Raw genomic sequence first — 15,376 nt, forward strand, 5'->3', positions numbered from 1 at the left:
AAAGATGATTATTACTGAGGCTTTTATTCACCTGTTGTGGGAAATAAAATCACTTTTCTGTTTGTTTAAATACAAAAGTCAGTTACAGTAGACATCATCACATACACAAATACGAAAAAATAATCTTTCTTTTATTTGAATGTGTAGAAAATCAAACATCATCGTTCGTCTTTCAGTTCAGTTTTGGTCCATGTGGGGCGTAGTTCTTCACTGCTGGACAGTTTGCTTCATCCACCTGCTGGTTTCGGGTGAAATCACAGCCAGTTTTATCAGTATAATCTCTCGTAGTTGATACCACCTCGGTTACTACAATTCTGTATCCAGAGTCTGTGATCAATCGTAGAAATTTTGTTGCCACCAACCGTGATGAAGAGAGCAGGAACACAGGTTGGTGTCCAGTCTGCGTCGCCTCAGATGTTGAAATAACTTCAGATAATTAATAAAATATTTCAGCTGATTAGACGCTCAGAGTCACATCATTCCAGTAGTGTTTCTATCCATAAAGGGTTGTAGGCGGCTGGAGTCTATCCCAGCATGCACTGGTTCAGAGGTGTACCCGGGTCACAGTGCTGATGAGAGCAATAAAGGCTCGACGATAGGGGATTTCCTGATCATGTGTTTTGGGCCCTGATCTGCTGATACTGAGTCCGATCTGATACTTAAAGTATATTTAGTTAAATGTTGATTAAATATGTATCTGAGCCTAATGGTGAGGGATTGTAAAGGTACACAGTGATCACTTATTGTCAACCTGAGACACTTGGGCCTCAAATGTATAAAATCTGATGTTATTCATGTTGTTGTCAAGTTCACAGAAATATAACATAGTGTAATGTTATATTTACAGCCAAGCCAGACCTCTTACAAGAAAAGGTAATTTTAAGAACGCTTCAAAACAACAGAACTGAATATCTTGATAGAACATTAACTACAGTTGAATCCAACATTACAACAATCAAGGCAGTCTGAAAACCTTCATCACTGTGGCAGTAATGGTGGCTTTAAGTTGTACTCTGTATTTCAGACTTTTTTTAAAGATTTGCTGTCTGCAAAGCTAATCTTAGATACCCCCAATGACATCACTGTGATGTCATCAGGGCTTATTTAAGAATGCACTGCTTTCACAGGCTGAGCAGTGCAAACAGTGACGACAAACTTGACGAAAAAAGACTAAACTACTACTAAACTTCAGTTGTTTTTGTCTTGCATTGATCACACAGCAGGTCAGGAGGGTTTGGTACAGACCAACACAAACAGAACCAAAGAGCGTTTATGAGCCTAAAGAGCGACCAGGTGACTAATGAAGCAACAGAGTCCAATTCTGATATCAAAAACTGGTATTTACTGTTGATGCTGATACATTTTCTGCTCCAAAATTTCACAGCAGCTGCTGGAAATATCAGGATGTGATGTCATGTGGACTGTGTTCGGTCAATATTCCAAAGAAGAAGAAAAATATGCTAAAAAAACTAAAATGGCGCTGGAAACACACAGAACAACAACAGAGGTTTTGGAGAGGTGACAGTAATTTTCTCCTGTTGATCTGCACAGTGAGCAGTCAGACTCTGAGTGTCCTCCTCAGGGGCACGTATGCAGAAGGGATGTAGGTGTGTGTTTGGCGATCTCACCTGTGACCTCTCAGGTACAGGGCGCCGTCTCACAGCTGTTTGGGCTTCACCTCCTGCCTCAGCAGGCTGATGTACAGACGCAGAAAGGAGTAACAGACGCCCACAGAGCAGTATACCGAGGTCACCAGCAGGGGGAGGAAGGGCAGCTTCTGTTGCCATGGCGACAGGGGGAAGATGATCTCACAGGCTATCGCTAAAGCAACCAGTCCCAGCAGGTAGATAGACTCCAGAGGATGGAGCAGGGACCCTTGACCACTGAGAGGAGAGAATCAGTAATCTGATTACAAAAGGAGTAGAGAACTCCAGCAGATTCCGACAGTGATCCAGAAACAAACTGTGTTCTGATACTCTGCAAAGCATTCTGGGTATTGGAGTCTTATTGCCACAAGACAGCACAAGTTCTGATGGCTTTTCAATCTAAATGTCATGAGATATTAGTGTTTTGTGATATAAACACAATCTGATTAAAACAAAAATGTATAAAACTACACTGAGCAACTGTTTTAGGAAATTACTGAACATTTTTTTCAAATGAAACAATATATTTGTAAGGACTTTTTTAAAGATTTGCATCTTCAGTGGGAACCAATGGCCTTGGAGCTGAGAGTTACAGATAGGAAGTCAGACAGTACTGAGAGATGGACTAACATGTTGTTGGTTTGAGTCTGAACATCAGATTTGTTGACTACAATAAAGAATAAATAATAGAAACATATATAATATAGAATTGCACCAGTGCTACAAATTTATGTTGGTCAGAAAAAGTATTTTACAGATTTCTGACAGATGGATTTATTGCTTTCATGATTAATGTAATGTGCTACTTTGCATGAAAAACATCTTTTAGGTTTAATATTAAGACAATAAAACGTGTTTCCTCACCTGTGAAGTTTCCTCAAAGCAGTGAAAGAGTAGATCACAAACATGAGCATCAGAAGCACTTTGATGGGCAGCTCTGCAAAACGCATTTAACAAACTGAGTCATTTCATTACGTTCAGGTTCATATGTACTGATGATTAAATCAGCTGTGAGAATTACAAGGGTCAGAGGTCACAGCACCTGTTGTGTCATTTCAAAAGTAAGAGAATTAGAGGAGGTTTTTAAATGTGTTCTGTAACTGAATCTAAGCCCTTTAAAAACCTGAATGGAGAAACTAAAAAACCAACATGTGACTCAAAACAGGCAAAGAAAGTGATGACACTCAAAAAATAAAACAAAGACAACTTCTCAAAATGTTTGCAACATTTTTAAGGGTCTGTAGATTCCCTGAATCTGAATAATTAATTTACATTTCATAAGAAAAATCCTTAAAATAGAAAAACACCCTGATATCTGACAGACATATTTCTGTCCTTATCTTTGTTCCCTCAGATCAAAGCTCCATTCTGTCTGTCTGTCTGTCTGTCTGTCTGGTGTTTACCTGCAGGTGTGAAGATCAGTGGGAACAGGGAGTAATGGCCTGTGGTGGTCAGAACCAGGAAGATCCCAGCATCCTCTCTGCTCTCAACCGCCAAGATACTACAGGAAGGAAAACAGACCAAAAACTTTGAAAATCACTTCAAATGTTGCAACAGTTTTAGTCCAAGTTTACCTCCTGTCAGAATATCTGTTTCTTTGGTATCTTAACCCCACCTTTACCTCCACAGGGAAGAGCTGCATCTTTTGTTATTTAATATTGTGGCTTTATTTCTACTCAGGGCTGGTTGACTTGTTAAGATGTTTAATTTAAGATTCTATATCTGGCAATAAAGAGGGAAAAAATTAACAGAAGTTTTTTCACTCCTCATATTCATTTTATCTAGTTTTCTGTTGGGGTCATAACACACTGCTTAGGAATTACTTAATTGGGAAGGTTTTAGCGCCTGTACTTTGCAGGCGGGGAAAGGAATAATGTAAAATGTCTTTACACCTGACCTTGTTCTGGAACAATACTGAAAAATATTGTATGAAGGAATGTGGTACTGACCTGAGAGGCAGGATGGCAATGAGGATAGCCTTCTCATGGACGTGCCAGCCGAACATAAAAGAGCCCAGAGCGCAGAGCAGCAGGCAGCGCAGGAAACCCCGGGCGCCACGAGGACGCCGCCAGATGGACGCCACAGCCGGCTTCAGAGACGCAGAGTGCGAGGACAGAAAAGACAGTTAGACAGGAGGAGAAACAGAATACGGTGAAACTTTTGAACTGAACTTATACGCTTCATTAAAAATACATTAAACAATTCATCTGGACGACTTCCTGCAAACACAAAAAAGAAAAACTTCTAAACTCTGGACTTTGTTTGGTGAGGCAACTAAAATATTTCTCGCTGAAGTGAAAGTTTTCAGATATAACAAGAACTGCATTACTGTGTTCCTTTACTGCAATCTACTGCGTCCGTTTACTGTACTGCTGCCTTTTGTTCAAGTTAACTCTGTCAGTAACTTGACAGGTTACAATGAAACCTGTGCGTCTGACGAAACTTTATCAAAACATCCCTAAATAAACAAAATTAAATAAGGAAAGAAACACTAATCCCAGCTCAGTGTCAGTTTGGCTTGACTCACCAGGATGGAGAGCAGAGTGCAGACGAGTGTGATGGAGGGAGAGACAGAGGGCAGGACCGAGTGCTGAAACTCCTGAACCAACCCGCCTGTCATGGAGGCGCGAGGAAGCTCCGCCTCCTCCAGCAGCTTCAGACGAACACCTGAACAGGTAAATGGATCTTAGAGAGATGTCGATTGTACTGCTTTACACTGATAGGTGTTTTCATGAAAAACATTTATATCACTGAGCTTTTACTAAATCCAGTATGAGGATTTTCATATTTGGTCCTCAGCTTCTGATGCTTGAAATATATATCAGCGAACAGAGAAATACATTTGTAAAAAATACTGTAAACTGCTAAAAAAAAAGGTCATGAGGAGGTGGAGCCTCACCAAGCATCGCCAGGCTTTTGTCCAGTATGTTGTAGAGGGCCCAGATGTTGGGGGCCCAATAGGCATGACAGAGGCCCCGCTTAAAGGGGAAGAGACGAGACAGGACCTGAGGGAGCTGACCCTGAAATAAACACTTGTTCATCAGGACTCAGTAACAAAGTGACGGGAAACAAACTAAAAAACATTCACTCAAACTTCAGCGATGCAGTAACTCTCTGTGTTGGTTGGTCTGTGAGTGAGTGAAAGTTGACAGAGAGGAGACTCACCATGGCGATGAAGGGGCCGAAGGACAGAGCGCAGACGGAGGCCACAATGCTGCCCAGAGCCAGGAGGCGGAGCGGACTGAAACTCGTCCAGCTGACAGAACCGTCTGCACAAAAACAAAACACACAAAACTACCAGTCAGGTAAGTTCATGTGTGCTCCATAGAAAAAGAACTTTTCTCTGTTTGGATGTTGCCTAGTTGCTGATTGGCCGAGAGGTCGCTACATTGCTGCTGGGAAGTTGCTAGAAATTTTCTTGGTGTTTTGGTTGGTTGGTATGATGATGCTAGCTGGTTACTACGGCCTTTTGGTTATTGGCTGCAAACTTTTTTTATTTTTCAATTTTTAAGAGGAGTATTTTTTTATAGACAGATGACAGGAAATGAGGGTCGAACTTGAACAACAGACACAGCAGCTCATGGTTATTCATGCTGAACTACTCTTCATGACTCATATTTTTGTAAATTTCTATTTGGAGATTAATAAAGTATCTATCTATCTATCTATCATAAGATTAATAATTAATTTTATACCTTTAATTGACTAAAGTATCACCTAGTTTTATTAACTTGAGCTGCCTCAGGTGAACAGCTGTGTGTGGTACCTTTGTTGTCCTGAGTGAAGCAGTAACTCCTCAGCAGGTAGATGCCATAGGCCGGAGCCACGTACAGATAGATGTGCTTCAGGTTGAGCAGGATGGCAAACAGCAGCGCCCCCTGCAGGTGTCGAGACTGTTCAACACAAACGACAAAACAAAAACCGCTAGTTGAAATGAAATCATCCTTTTTTAAATAACCAGGAAGCTTTATTTATACAGCTGCCATGGTGCAACATGACATGAAATTATTAACAGTGTGGCCATCTCAGTATTGTACCTGCAGGTGCTTTGCTAATGACAGCAGCAGGAAACCAAACAGGAATCCGTTATACTGGAAATGAATATCTGGGGGAAAATGTGAAGGAAGTTTTACCCTGCTCATCGTGATGATTGCAGGTCATTAATACCAGACAACGATGAAAGAATGAAGCTGTTCTGATTTTACTGGATATTGGACATCTTGACACCTTACACATAAAACTCTTTACTGAAATTGTCTTTGTACCATCCCCCTTTTTCTATATAAGAGTCAAAACATAGAAATTATTTGTGTCAGCATACACATGATTGACACTCATGGGGTGTTAAGTGATCCATAAAAAACATTCTGGAGCCATAAAACAAGTAACTCAACTCAAGTTCACAATCAGGTTAGCTGAAGGATCTCAACTGACTTTTTGGAAACGAACATTGAGTAACATAAAAAAAAATAATAACTGACATAGATTTATAATAATTTCACCAAACGACATCTGAAAGACTGTTGCCTTTGAGCTATACTGAAGATGAACAACGGCCTTATATGCTACAGAATCGTCAAATGGTTGCACTCGGTTTCCGTCAACTGAACTCGCTGCAGTGGGCTGATTGACAAGTCTGGACCTGGCAAGATGCACAACACATACAGACTTAAGATTCTGTCTGTAGAGTTTTCTTATAAACAAAGGTTCTGTTTATATTCAGTTTCTCAGCAAAACTTTTATGAATCTTTGAGCTCTTAAATTATACTTTTACTAAACCAAGTTTCGATGTATTTTCAGAAAGGCTTCAGAAAGGCACATTCCTGCTTCTTTTCTGAAGTTTTCAGGATTCATCTGAGTTGCCTCTATGTTGAAAGCTGCAGTGCAAATCAATTTGCCTATTTTAAATCTGAAAATTGTTAACTTCCATGTTTACTTGATAGCTGTCTTCTTCTTTTGGTTTATCTGCCTCCTGATCCAAAACGATTCCAAACACAAATACTGACGTCACTGAAACGCGATTGTTTTCTGATGACGAGCTGTTACATGTTTAACATTCTCACAGCTGAAGGATACGGTCCACGATGAGGAGACCGAAGTTCCAGAGCAGCAGAACAGCCAGGGTGAAGGACGGGCGGTTCAAAACGTCCCGAGAACCTTTCTGTTCCTGAACACATCTGCAGCACCTGGAGGAGGACAGAGCCAATCAATCTACAGGAAACACCTGCTGCAGCATTACATACTACATGTGGGCCACTTTGTTTTGATGTTCTTTTAGTCATTCACTCATTTCTTACCTTTCTAAAAGAAACTGTGGGGAATCTAAAGCCATGTTTATAAATCACAGGATGAATTCAACCTGTTATTGTCTTTCAACATGACTTAAAAGAACAGTTTGCTGTCTCTTTTCTCACTGTTGCTTCAATACAGGAAAACTAACACAAAACTGGTGACAAAACGGGAGTGAGAGATAGATAGAAGATAAAAGTCTGAATGTCTGAAATAGATTCAGGTCCACATACAGAATATGAGGAACATCTTTGATTTGAAAACAACATTTGAGACAAGCTGCAAATGTGTTTCTGCTGCCACTAATTGGCGGACATTTTTACTTTTTCAGATTCACTTTGGTGCTGAATGTTTACACAGGAAGCACAAAGCGGCCACCAATAATACAATTTATTTACTGAGCTTCTAGCTGTCTTTAAATGATGTTTCATGTAAACTCCTGTGAATCACCTTTGTGTTGTAACACCTGTTATCTGTGGAATCACTGATTTAATATGAGATAATGAAGGTTGAAGGCTGTGATCAGATTCTGGACTCACTCTCTGACAGCATAGATAAAAACCATGTCAGTGAAGATGACCGACAGCCGCTGGAAGAGTACAGTAGATGGGCTGGCGTAGTTCAGATTCTCCACTACCAGCATGTTTCTGTCAAAGTGCTGAGCCACATGGGACAGACCAAACTCAAACCAGGCGAACAGCGGAGGATAGTCCAGAGTCCACTCCGACGTGTTCTACAGGGGAAGAAAATGTTTTCATTATGTTATTATTTGCTGGTTTATTGAGCAGGGACAATGCAAATTAACAACTATTTCAGTAACGAGTCAAACAATGAATGCCAATAGACATATGAACTAAATAAGATGACAATGTGCTGAATTATTAGACATGCAGACAGAATCTAAACTACATGAATCACTCTGACACAACAGTAAGAAATGTTTTTTGGGGTAAGTGGAGGTGGTCTTCATTTCAAGCAAGGTGGGCAGCGTCTTGTGATAGTTAGCAAGATTCAGGAATAAACATGCTGCCTACAGGATACTTCCTGCCTGAAATAACAGCAGCAGAGGGAATTGTCCATCATACTGACCTCATGGTACCACCTGGACACCGGTAGACTGTGTGTGATGGCCAACCAGTTCCTGTGCACCTCGAAGTCTGTGGAATGGCTGAGAGACAGACACACTAGCATATTAACAGCACTTCACTCTGGAGGCAAAGACACACCAAACCCCATACAGAAAACTGGTAGCTTCATCTAGACTCAGTTATTGCAAATGTACAAGTCTGGTTTAATGTGACAAAGACCTGCACACCATTCGAAAAGATCTTTGGTGGTAAACATGACTTTATATGATAGAAATATATTCATGTGCTACAGATGAAGGGAACCCGACACAATTCCCACAGGCTGCAATTTTGCTAACTTGCTTTGATGAAATAACTGCCAAATTTACTTATTGTTCCCTGGGGATTATTGATGAGAGTGGTTGTTTCGTATAAATAATAGCCCGTATGTAATTTATCAACTTAACTTCAAAACGAACATGTAGTGAAAAACGGCGCCATCTTGAGGCTGTTTGGCTACATAAACCAGGAAATTAATAACACGTCAAGTTAATGTTACATCAACAATACCTCGTCATTTCACATGAAATCTAATGTAACAAACGGCTGCACAAATTTTGCTCTCTACCAGGTCCCCTAAAACAAATGGATTAACAATTTCCTCAACGGTACTATTCAGTTTAAAGTCATATTTTCTGGCTTGTAGCTAACGTTAGATACTCAGTGTGTTATCCCGATGCTAACAGGCGCGGCAGCATTTCAACTGCCATTTAACAGATACAACTATTCTTTTAAGGCTGCACCACTAAGTGTGACGAGTCCATTAAAAGTATTCCCACTTACTAGGCGTTGATAAACAGACATTTCAACAAAGAAACTCCCAGTGCTAACGCTGGAAACCAGCTCCAACTATCCACCACGGGCGCCGCCATGACAGTGACGGTATTGATTTTGTAAACAAAACTTTATTGACTGCTCCGTGGCAGACACTGTTTAAATTGTACTTGTGTCTAAAACGAAATCCTCGGATAAAGCGTACCAGCGGCTTCGTAATTGCTTTATAGTTTTCTTTATAGTTTGTCGGTACTGTAGAACGGAGGGCCTCTTGACCGGATCTGATCTGATTTCAGATTTCCAAATTCAGAAAAGTATAAAGTACTCCATTGCAAGGAAGTCCTGCATTGAAAACCCTACTGAAGTGAAAATGGGTAAACAATATCATCAAAAATATACAGAATGGATCAATTAGAAAAATGCCCTCTTTGTTGCATTATTATATAGTATGTTGTTGAAATATTTTACTGATGCATTCACCTGTATGCTACATTTTAATGTTGTAGCTGACTTCGGTGGTCAAAATGTTACCCATTTTCCGTCTCATAATTTGTTGTTGAGTTCACCCATTATTTCTGTTGTAACACGCCAACCATAGGGACGTCAAGAATCCCCATGGTCCCTGAATGCAGCATCAGGACTGACTGAACTCCCAACTTTTCGTCAGACCTTCTGGTGCTGTCGGACTGTTTCCGGTCTGTCAGCTGTGTGTATGTACGAGTGCTGTGATCTAACGGTGTAAACAGTGTGTTGGGACCGTCTGGAGTTTGTCTCATTAGTTTTAGTGTTCCAGTAAACTTCCCTGAATCTCATCAACGCTGTAGCTTCCGGGATGAACGCGCTGCTACGCCGATGGAGGGTACGACGGGTGCTAACATGGAAAGGTGAGCGAGTACAAGATCTCATTCAACGTCCTCTGAAGTATCTCACTAACCGCAATGCATGCTGGATCCAGTGGTAGTTCTACTGTGTAGAAGCTCTGTTACAAGGGAAAGTTCTGCTTTGAAAATTAAGTGACGTAAGTCAAAGAACAAAGGTATTAGCATCAAAATATACTTAAAGTCTTAAAGGGTAAAGTACCCATTGAGCAGAATGACTAATTTCAGAAAAATATGCATCCCTGGATTGTAGTTATGTGGCACGTTCACGTGTTCATCACGTTGATGCTGGAAAAGTGGTGCTAATTTTAATGATTTTATACACTGCTGGGTGGTTTATTGTATGATAATGCATCATAATTTATTAGTCGTTAGATTTTGTATATAGAATCTATATCTGTCAAGCTGTTAAATAAATATAGTGGAGTAAAAAGTACAATAATTCCCTCAGAAATAGAGGACCAGTTGCCAGGCAACCAGTTGAGACTACAGGAATTAACTGACTCCCAAATAGTAAACAGTCCGACGCATAAGAACCCCTGTAAAAAGGTTGATTGTTGTTGTTTCACTTTAATGTTTGTACAGATGAAACAAACAAGATATAACTTGTTAACCACCAAGCTTTAGAGGTGCTGTTCCATCTGGACAGAGCCAGGCTAGCTGTTTCCCCCTGTTTCCAGTCTTTATGCTAACCTAAGCTCACCAGCAGCTGGCACAGTTTCATAGTTACAGACTGATCAGTCTGAACATCTGACTCTCAGCAAATAATCACATTTTTTAAATAGACCCCAACAAACTCTGTGTGTGTGTGTGTGTGTGTGTGTGTGATAGGCTTGCATGTGACAGCGCCTGTGCAGACCTTTGACCTCCGGAAAGTTGAATTAACGCCTCTGGAGCAGCGAAAGCTCCCTTTCGACTCCCACGTAATGGTGACGGAGCTGGAGAGCAGCGGTGAGAAAACAGCATTCAACCCAGAGTACCACCATTTGACTTTAAGTCATTTAGGGAACAGGAAAACATTTTATTTGACTCATATATTGATAATAAATAATCAAGTTAACAGATCATTTTTGTCTAGACACTGTGTTAAAATTTTGATTTCACTACTGAAATCCAGATTGAAGGTGAACTGATATGAGACTCTCTGACATCAACACGTGTTTTTTACCCAAATGTTGTTTTTCTTTTGTGCAGGTTTTGAGAAGCGTCAGGCGGAGCTGATAGTTTCAGCTCTGGTTACTCTGACGACAGCAAACATGGACATCGTTTATAAAGACATGGTGACCAAAGCCCACCAGGTAGGCTCCTTTTTTTGCATTTTTTGTTCAACTTTATACAACATAGTATATAAGTATACAAAAAAAAACAAAAATAGTGAGTCTGTGTGACATTTTGAAGAGCAACAATCAATGTCTGGTGAAACACTGAACATTTCTAAAAGCCACAGCGTCTCTTTATTTTGACTGAATATGAGCGTATCAGATTCATTAACTTTGGGTGACGAATAAGTAGAGCTGAATAAATCATTGCCAGTAGTTAAGAAGGGGAGCAAGTCCACATTTGTACTAAGTAAATGTACTGTTACATGGTGTACTCTCTGTCAGCCAATGATGGTGTCTGCTGTTCCTCTGTCAGGAAATCGCAGTGCTGCAGATCGTGGCTCACCTGGACGCCATCAGGAAGGACATGGTGATCCTGGAGAAGAGCGAGTTCGCCAACCTTCGATCTGAAAACACGGTACGAGTGGCACTAATTGCTAGTTATGAAGCACGCAGATATCCTTTTGTCACATGATCAAATGAAAACTTGACACTGGAAAACATCAACGTACATATCACCCAGGACATCAGATTTGCTACCATCAGGTTTTGTTTCCCTCTCTATTTATTCTTATAATTCCTACAGAAAATGAAGCGAGAGCTGGAGCAGCTACAAAACAGACTGAAGGTGAGACAGTGTGTCATGACTACTGTTGGTTCAGTTCATAAGACTTGCAGCTGTTGGTTAGTTTGTAGCCCAGTAAATGGTTGGAATACGCATAACAAGCATATGTAGTTTTTATAGAAACAGTAATTTATTATTAAAATGAAGTTAAACCTTTTGTGTTTCCTGATGTGTTTGCGGGTGTTTTTGTTCAGGAGGAGTGTCAGAAAGTACGAGCAGAAACCAAACTGGACATCAACCTGGAGAGCAGCAGGATCTCTGACATGGTGTGTGTGTGTGTGTGTGTGTGTGTGTGTGTGTGTGTGTGTTAGGTTTCAGTTACGTCAGAGATTTTCAAACGCGCTTAGCAAGTAAGTGAACGCATCATACCGTAGTGAAAGCAGCACATTAGCAGAGGCCTTTCGTCTCCTCATGGTGCATTCATGACCAGTATTGAGCGTAGGCCACCTGCATTTTAGCAGCGATCAGAACCAACACGCTTTAGGTTGCATTTGCAGGCAGAAAACACATGTGATTATGTCACCAGTGTAGAAACAGCATCACCGTTCACACAGCTGTGACGTTCAGTGCAGATGTCACATTCAGCTAGTTGTTACTTTCAGCTCAGTACAAAACCAATCTGTACGACTGACCTATCAGATGATAATTGTTTCTGTGGCTTTTGCTGTCTTTTAATGGGCTTTTCATGAGGAAGTAACCTGCTGTACTCCACTTAGCTGCTAAAATCTACTGATTTGTTCATGACATGACCTGATTCAGTATAGTCAGACCAGTTTAAACATTTGTTTATTCGTGTACTGAACACCTCTAGTAGTTTGACCTTGATTGACCTGGCCTCTAGTCAGCGCTTAGAGCTGCAGAAATAACAGTGACACCCAGCTCATGAAAAATATCAAGGTACTTTAAAAAAACTCAAAAACCTGAATGCTGAAATTCACATAAATATCTGCGCTCCTTCTCTGAGTCACAACTCTGAACACACAGACTTGGAACACATATTGATAACAGTCACTGTGACTAAACATCCTGAGGATATCATCATCTCCAATGTCCGTCCAGAGCAAACATCCATAAATCCACTGTAGGAAAAAGGACACTTACATCTGCAGAACTTGCCTGAGAAACATCATGTTTTCAAGTTTTCTTCTGTATCCATGTACATCCATGTGTGCACTGCAAACAGAAACTGCTAATACTTAACTCGGCATATTTTGACTGAGACAGTTTGATTAATAGGATAAAGTAGAGGTCATTTTGTGGTGGGATCACACTGGCCGCAAAGCCGAACCAGTGTGTGTGGTACAATGGAGCTTATGACTTGACAGATGTGGGTTTTTTCACATGGTCAGCTTTAACCTATGTTAGTACTGAAATGTAATATATACTAGGAATGTACAACATCAAACATGATTAGTCTTGAATGAATAGAAGTGATCAATGAGACTTTTGTCTGCAGCTGTTTCATAGCTTGGTTTTATCTCGTGTCTTGGAGTGAACGGGAATGTCGGCCAGCGAGGCAAAAGGATGTTAGAGCTCATTTTGTGTTTTTCTGTCAGTTTACTGAACAGGAGAAGAAGCTGATGGAGGCCAGTACAGAGTTTCATCATAAGGTAAACTGACTGTATAATACTTCTATGATACTACAGTAGTACTTTATAAAACTGCGCCTGTGAGTCCATTCTGTTTACTGACTGGAGGAACAAAGGCAGACTGTGCAAGGTTAGTTTCACCATTCGGTTAACTGTCTGGTTGTTTTTGATGGGGTTGGTCGATGACATCACCAGAAAGCCGACCTCGAACACGACAACATGGAGATCAACAAGAAGATGGACCTCCAGGTGGCCTCGCTCAAAACGGTCCTGGAGTCTTTAAAACTGGAGACGATCCGCTACCTCGCAGGTAAACACGTTGGAGCGTCTTCAGAGGGCTGGACGTGGGGTTTCAGTGTGATTCTCTGGATTTTAGTTGAAGGCTTTTTCGCCTGTGCTCCTCCCCAGCGACGGTGTTCTCCTGCCTGGCCATCGCTCTGGGAGTCTACCGGCTGTGGAGGTGAAGGATCCACATCCAACCACAAACTGATGGGATTAACGCGGCTTCATCCAGGACACAAAGTAGAAGAAAACTCTTTGAGATCTGCGGATGAACGACTAGGATGCCATTTCAAAATGTGTTGCTGCAACAAAATGTCACAATTTAATGGTCCAGTGTGTCGGATTTAGGGTGATCTATTGGCAGAAATGCAATATAGTACTCATAAGTGTGTTTTTAGTCGTGTATAATCACCTGAAAATAAGGACAAACCAAACACTGGCTCCAGAAAGAACATTTCACAGCCACTGTAGAGGGGGGTGAGGAGAGGGGTTTCAGTTGGTTGTAATCTGCAGCCTCACCACTAGATGCTATTAAATCCTACACACTGGACCTTTAATGTTTAAAGGAACATAAACAAAGTTCAGTTTATCTTCACTGTGTTTTACTTCAGTATACGTACCAGTATAACACTGTAAAACTACTCACAAGTAAAAGTCCCACATTTAAATTTTTGCTTAAGTAGAAGTACATAAGTGATATCAGCAAAATGTAAATCGTTATTCAAAAAGTTGTAAATACTGGAGGGCGAACACTCGTGTAAACTACCGAAGCACATTTACTCAAGTGCTGTATAGTAAGTACAGTGTTAGGACATTTATACTTTACCTGAGTGTTTCCATTTAATACTGCTTTGTATTCTACATCACTACATTTCCGAGGGAAATATTCAGTGGGGGAAGAAATACTTGGATCATTTCCTTGAGTAACAGTACTAGAACAAAAAAGACTCCATTACATTTGAACGTTCTGCATTCAAAATCCTACTTCAGTGCAGTCGCGTACACAAGTATTCTCAGCTTCATGTAGTTAAAGTATCAGCTGCGAATACTTCTGTACTTTTAAATTGACTATTTCTAGTTTTACTTAAGGAAAGAATCGGACTATTTCTTCTAGTAAAGTATGTAATAGAGTTGAAATATATAGGAGTATAAAATGGAAATACTCCAGTAATGTACAAGTACCTCGAAAATGTACTTAGTTAAAAAAGTATCTGCATGAAGAGACACCACTAGTGAAAATATTTTGTCTTTGATTTTGATGAACTGACCTTTTTAAAGAACAAACACTTTCAGAATTGATGTTTTTATGTAACTTGTGTTGCCTTGGAAACATGTTTTACAGTCAGACCAACATTTTTAGTTGTGATGAACCTGTTTACTTGATTAATCTAAATCTGATAATTTCATTGTAGGGTGCTTGTTTGAAATGTGTTTGATGAGATTTTTCACCTGAATGAAGGAACATTTGGAGCTCACTGACCCAGAAAACATCATATGTAATAAGAGCTGGATGTCTTCACTGATGGACGACAGACATTAACTGTAGAGGTCAAAGAAAACACAAATAAAGATTTTAATTCAGAGGAATAAAACTGCAGGTGTGTTTTTATGTAGAACAAATTACTGAAAATGTAACCAAACATGAAGAACTTTGGAATCACTGCTGTGATGGTACGAAACGTGAAGGAAAAAAAAGGGAGAGTGATAAAAGAAAAGGTATAAAACATTAAATATTAAACACATCAAATATAAGATGGCTTAAGGGTTGATGAGGCCTGATGTTCGTAAAATATTGAGGCTCTGTTTGATTTTGCGACATCTGGTAGTCGGTGGGATTCTGTTTAAAA

The 15,376-nt window shown here is 40.3% G+C and overlaps 2 protein-coding genes across 2 annotated transcripts; one reads left to right on the plus strand and one right to left on the minus strand.

The window, feature by feature from the left end:
* Positions 1–5: 5 nt before the first annotated feature.
* On the minus strand, positions 6–8,934 carry alg8 (ALG8 alpha-1,3-glucosyltransferase). Its single transcript, XM_041952798.1, has 13 exons — positions 8,846–8,934; positions 8,025–8,103; positions 7,475–7,668; positions 6,723–6,832; positions 5,684–5,751; positions 5,413–5,539; positions 4,812–4,915; positions 4,546–4,666; positions 4,174–4,313; positions 3,596–3,735; positions 3,050–3,147; positions 2,511–2,583; positions 6–1,883 (listed from the first exon to the last, which is right to left on the minus strand). The coding sequence occupies exons 1-13, from the start codon at positions 8,932–8,934 to the stop codon at positions 1,658–1,660; spliced, it is 1,569 nt and encodes a 522-aa protein (XP_041808732.1). The 3' UTR covers positions 6–1,657.
* A 553-nt stretch (positions 8,935–9,487) lies between these two features.
* ccdc90b (coiled-coil domain containing 90B) lies at positions 9,488–15,112 on the plus strand. The gene is made up of 9 exons (XM_041952480.1): positions 9,488–9,720; positions 10,546–10,665; positions 10,909–11,012; positions 11,350–11,451; positions 11,620–11,661; positions 11,853–11,924; positions 13,215–13,268; positions 13,443–13,557; positions 13,656–15,112. The coding sequence occupies exons 1-9, from the start codon at positions 9,669–9,671 to the stop codon at positions 13,709–13,711; spliced, it is 717 nt and encodes a 238-aa protein (XP_041808414.1). The 5' UTR covers positions 9,488–9,668; the 3' UTR covers positions 13,712–15,112.
* Positions 15,113–15,376: the final 264 nt, after the last annotated feature.

This window comes from Chelmon rostratus, chromosome 14 (genome assembly GCF_017976325.1).
Source record: "Chelmon rostratus isolate fCheRos1 chromosome 14, fCheRos1.pri, whole genome shotgun sequence".
Taxonomy (NCBI): Eukaryota; Metazoa; Chordata; class Actinopteri; order Chaetodontiformes; family Chaetodontidae; genus Chelmon; species Chelmon rostratus.

Bases quoted from the DNA above. Each gene is read 5' to 3' on its own strand.
- alg8 (XM_041952798.1), bottom strand. From the start codon at position 8,934: ATGGCGGCGCCCGTGGTGGATAGTTGGAGCTGGTTTCCAGCGTTAGCA. The intron at 7,669-8,024 runs GTCAGTATGATG...CTTCCCCTGTAG, and splicing joins TGTCCAGGTGGTACCATGAG to AACACGTCGGAGTGGACTCT. The intron at 4,314-4,545 runs GTGAGGCTCCAC...TTACCTGTTCAG, and splicing joins CAAAAGCCTGGCGATGCTTG to GTGTTCGTCTGAAGCTGCTG.
- ccdc90b (XM_041952480.1), top strand. From the start codon at position 9,669: ATGAACGCGCTGCTACGCCGATGGAGGGTACGACGGGTGCTAACATGG. The intron at 11,452-11,619 runs GTACGAGTGGCA...TAATTCCTACAG, and splicing joins ACCTTCGATCTGAAAACACG to AAAATGAAGCGAGAGCTGGA. The intron at 11,662-11,852 runs GTGAGACAGTGT...GTTTTTGTTCAG, and splicing joins AGCTACAAAACAGACTGAAG to GAGGAGTGTCAGAAAGTACG.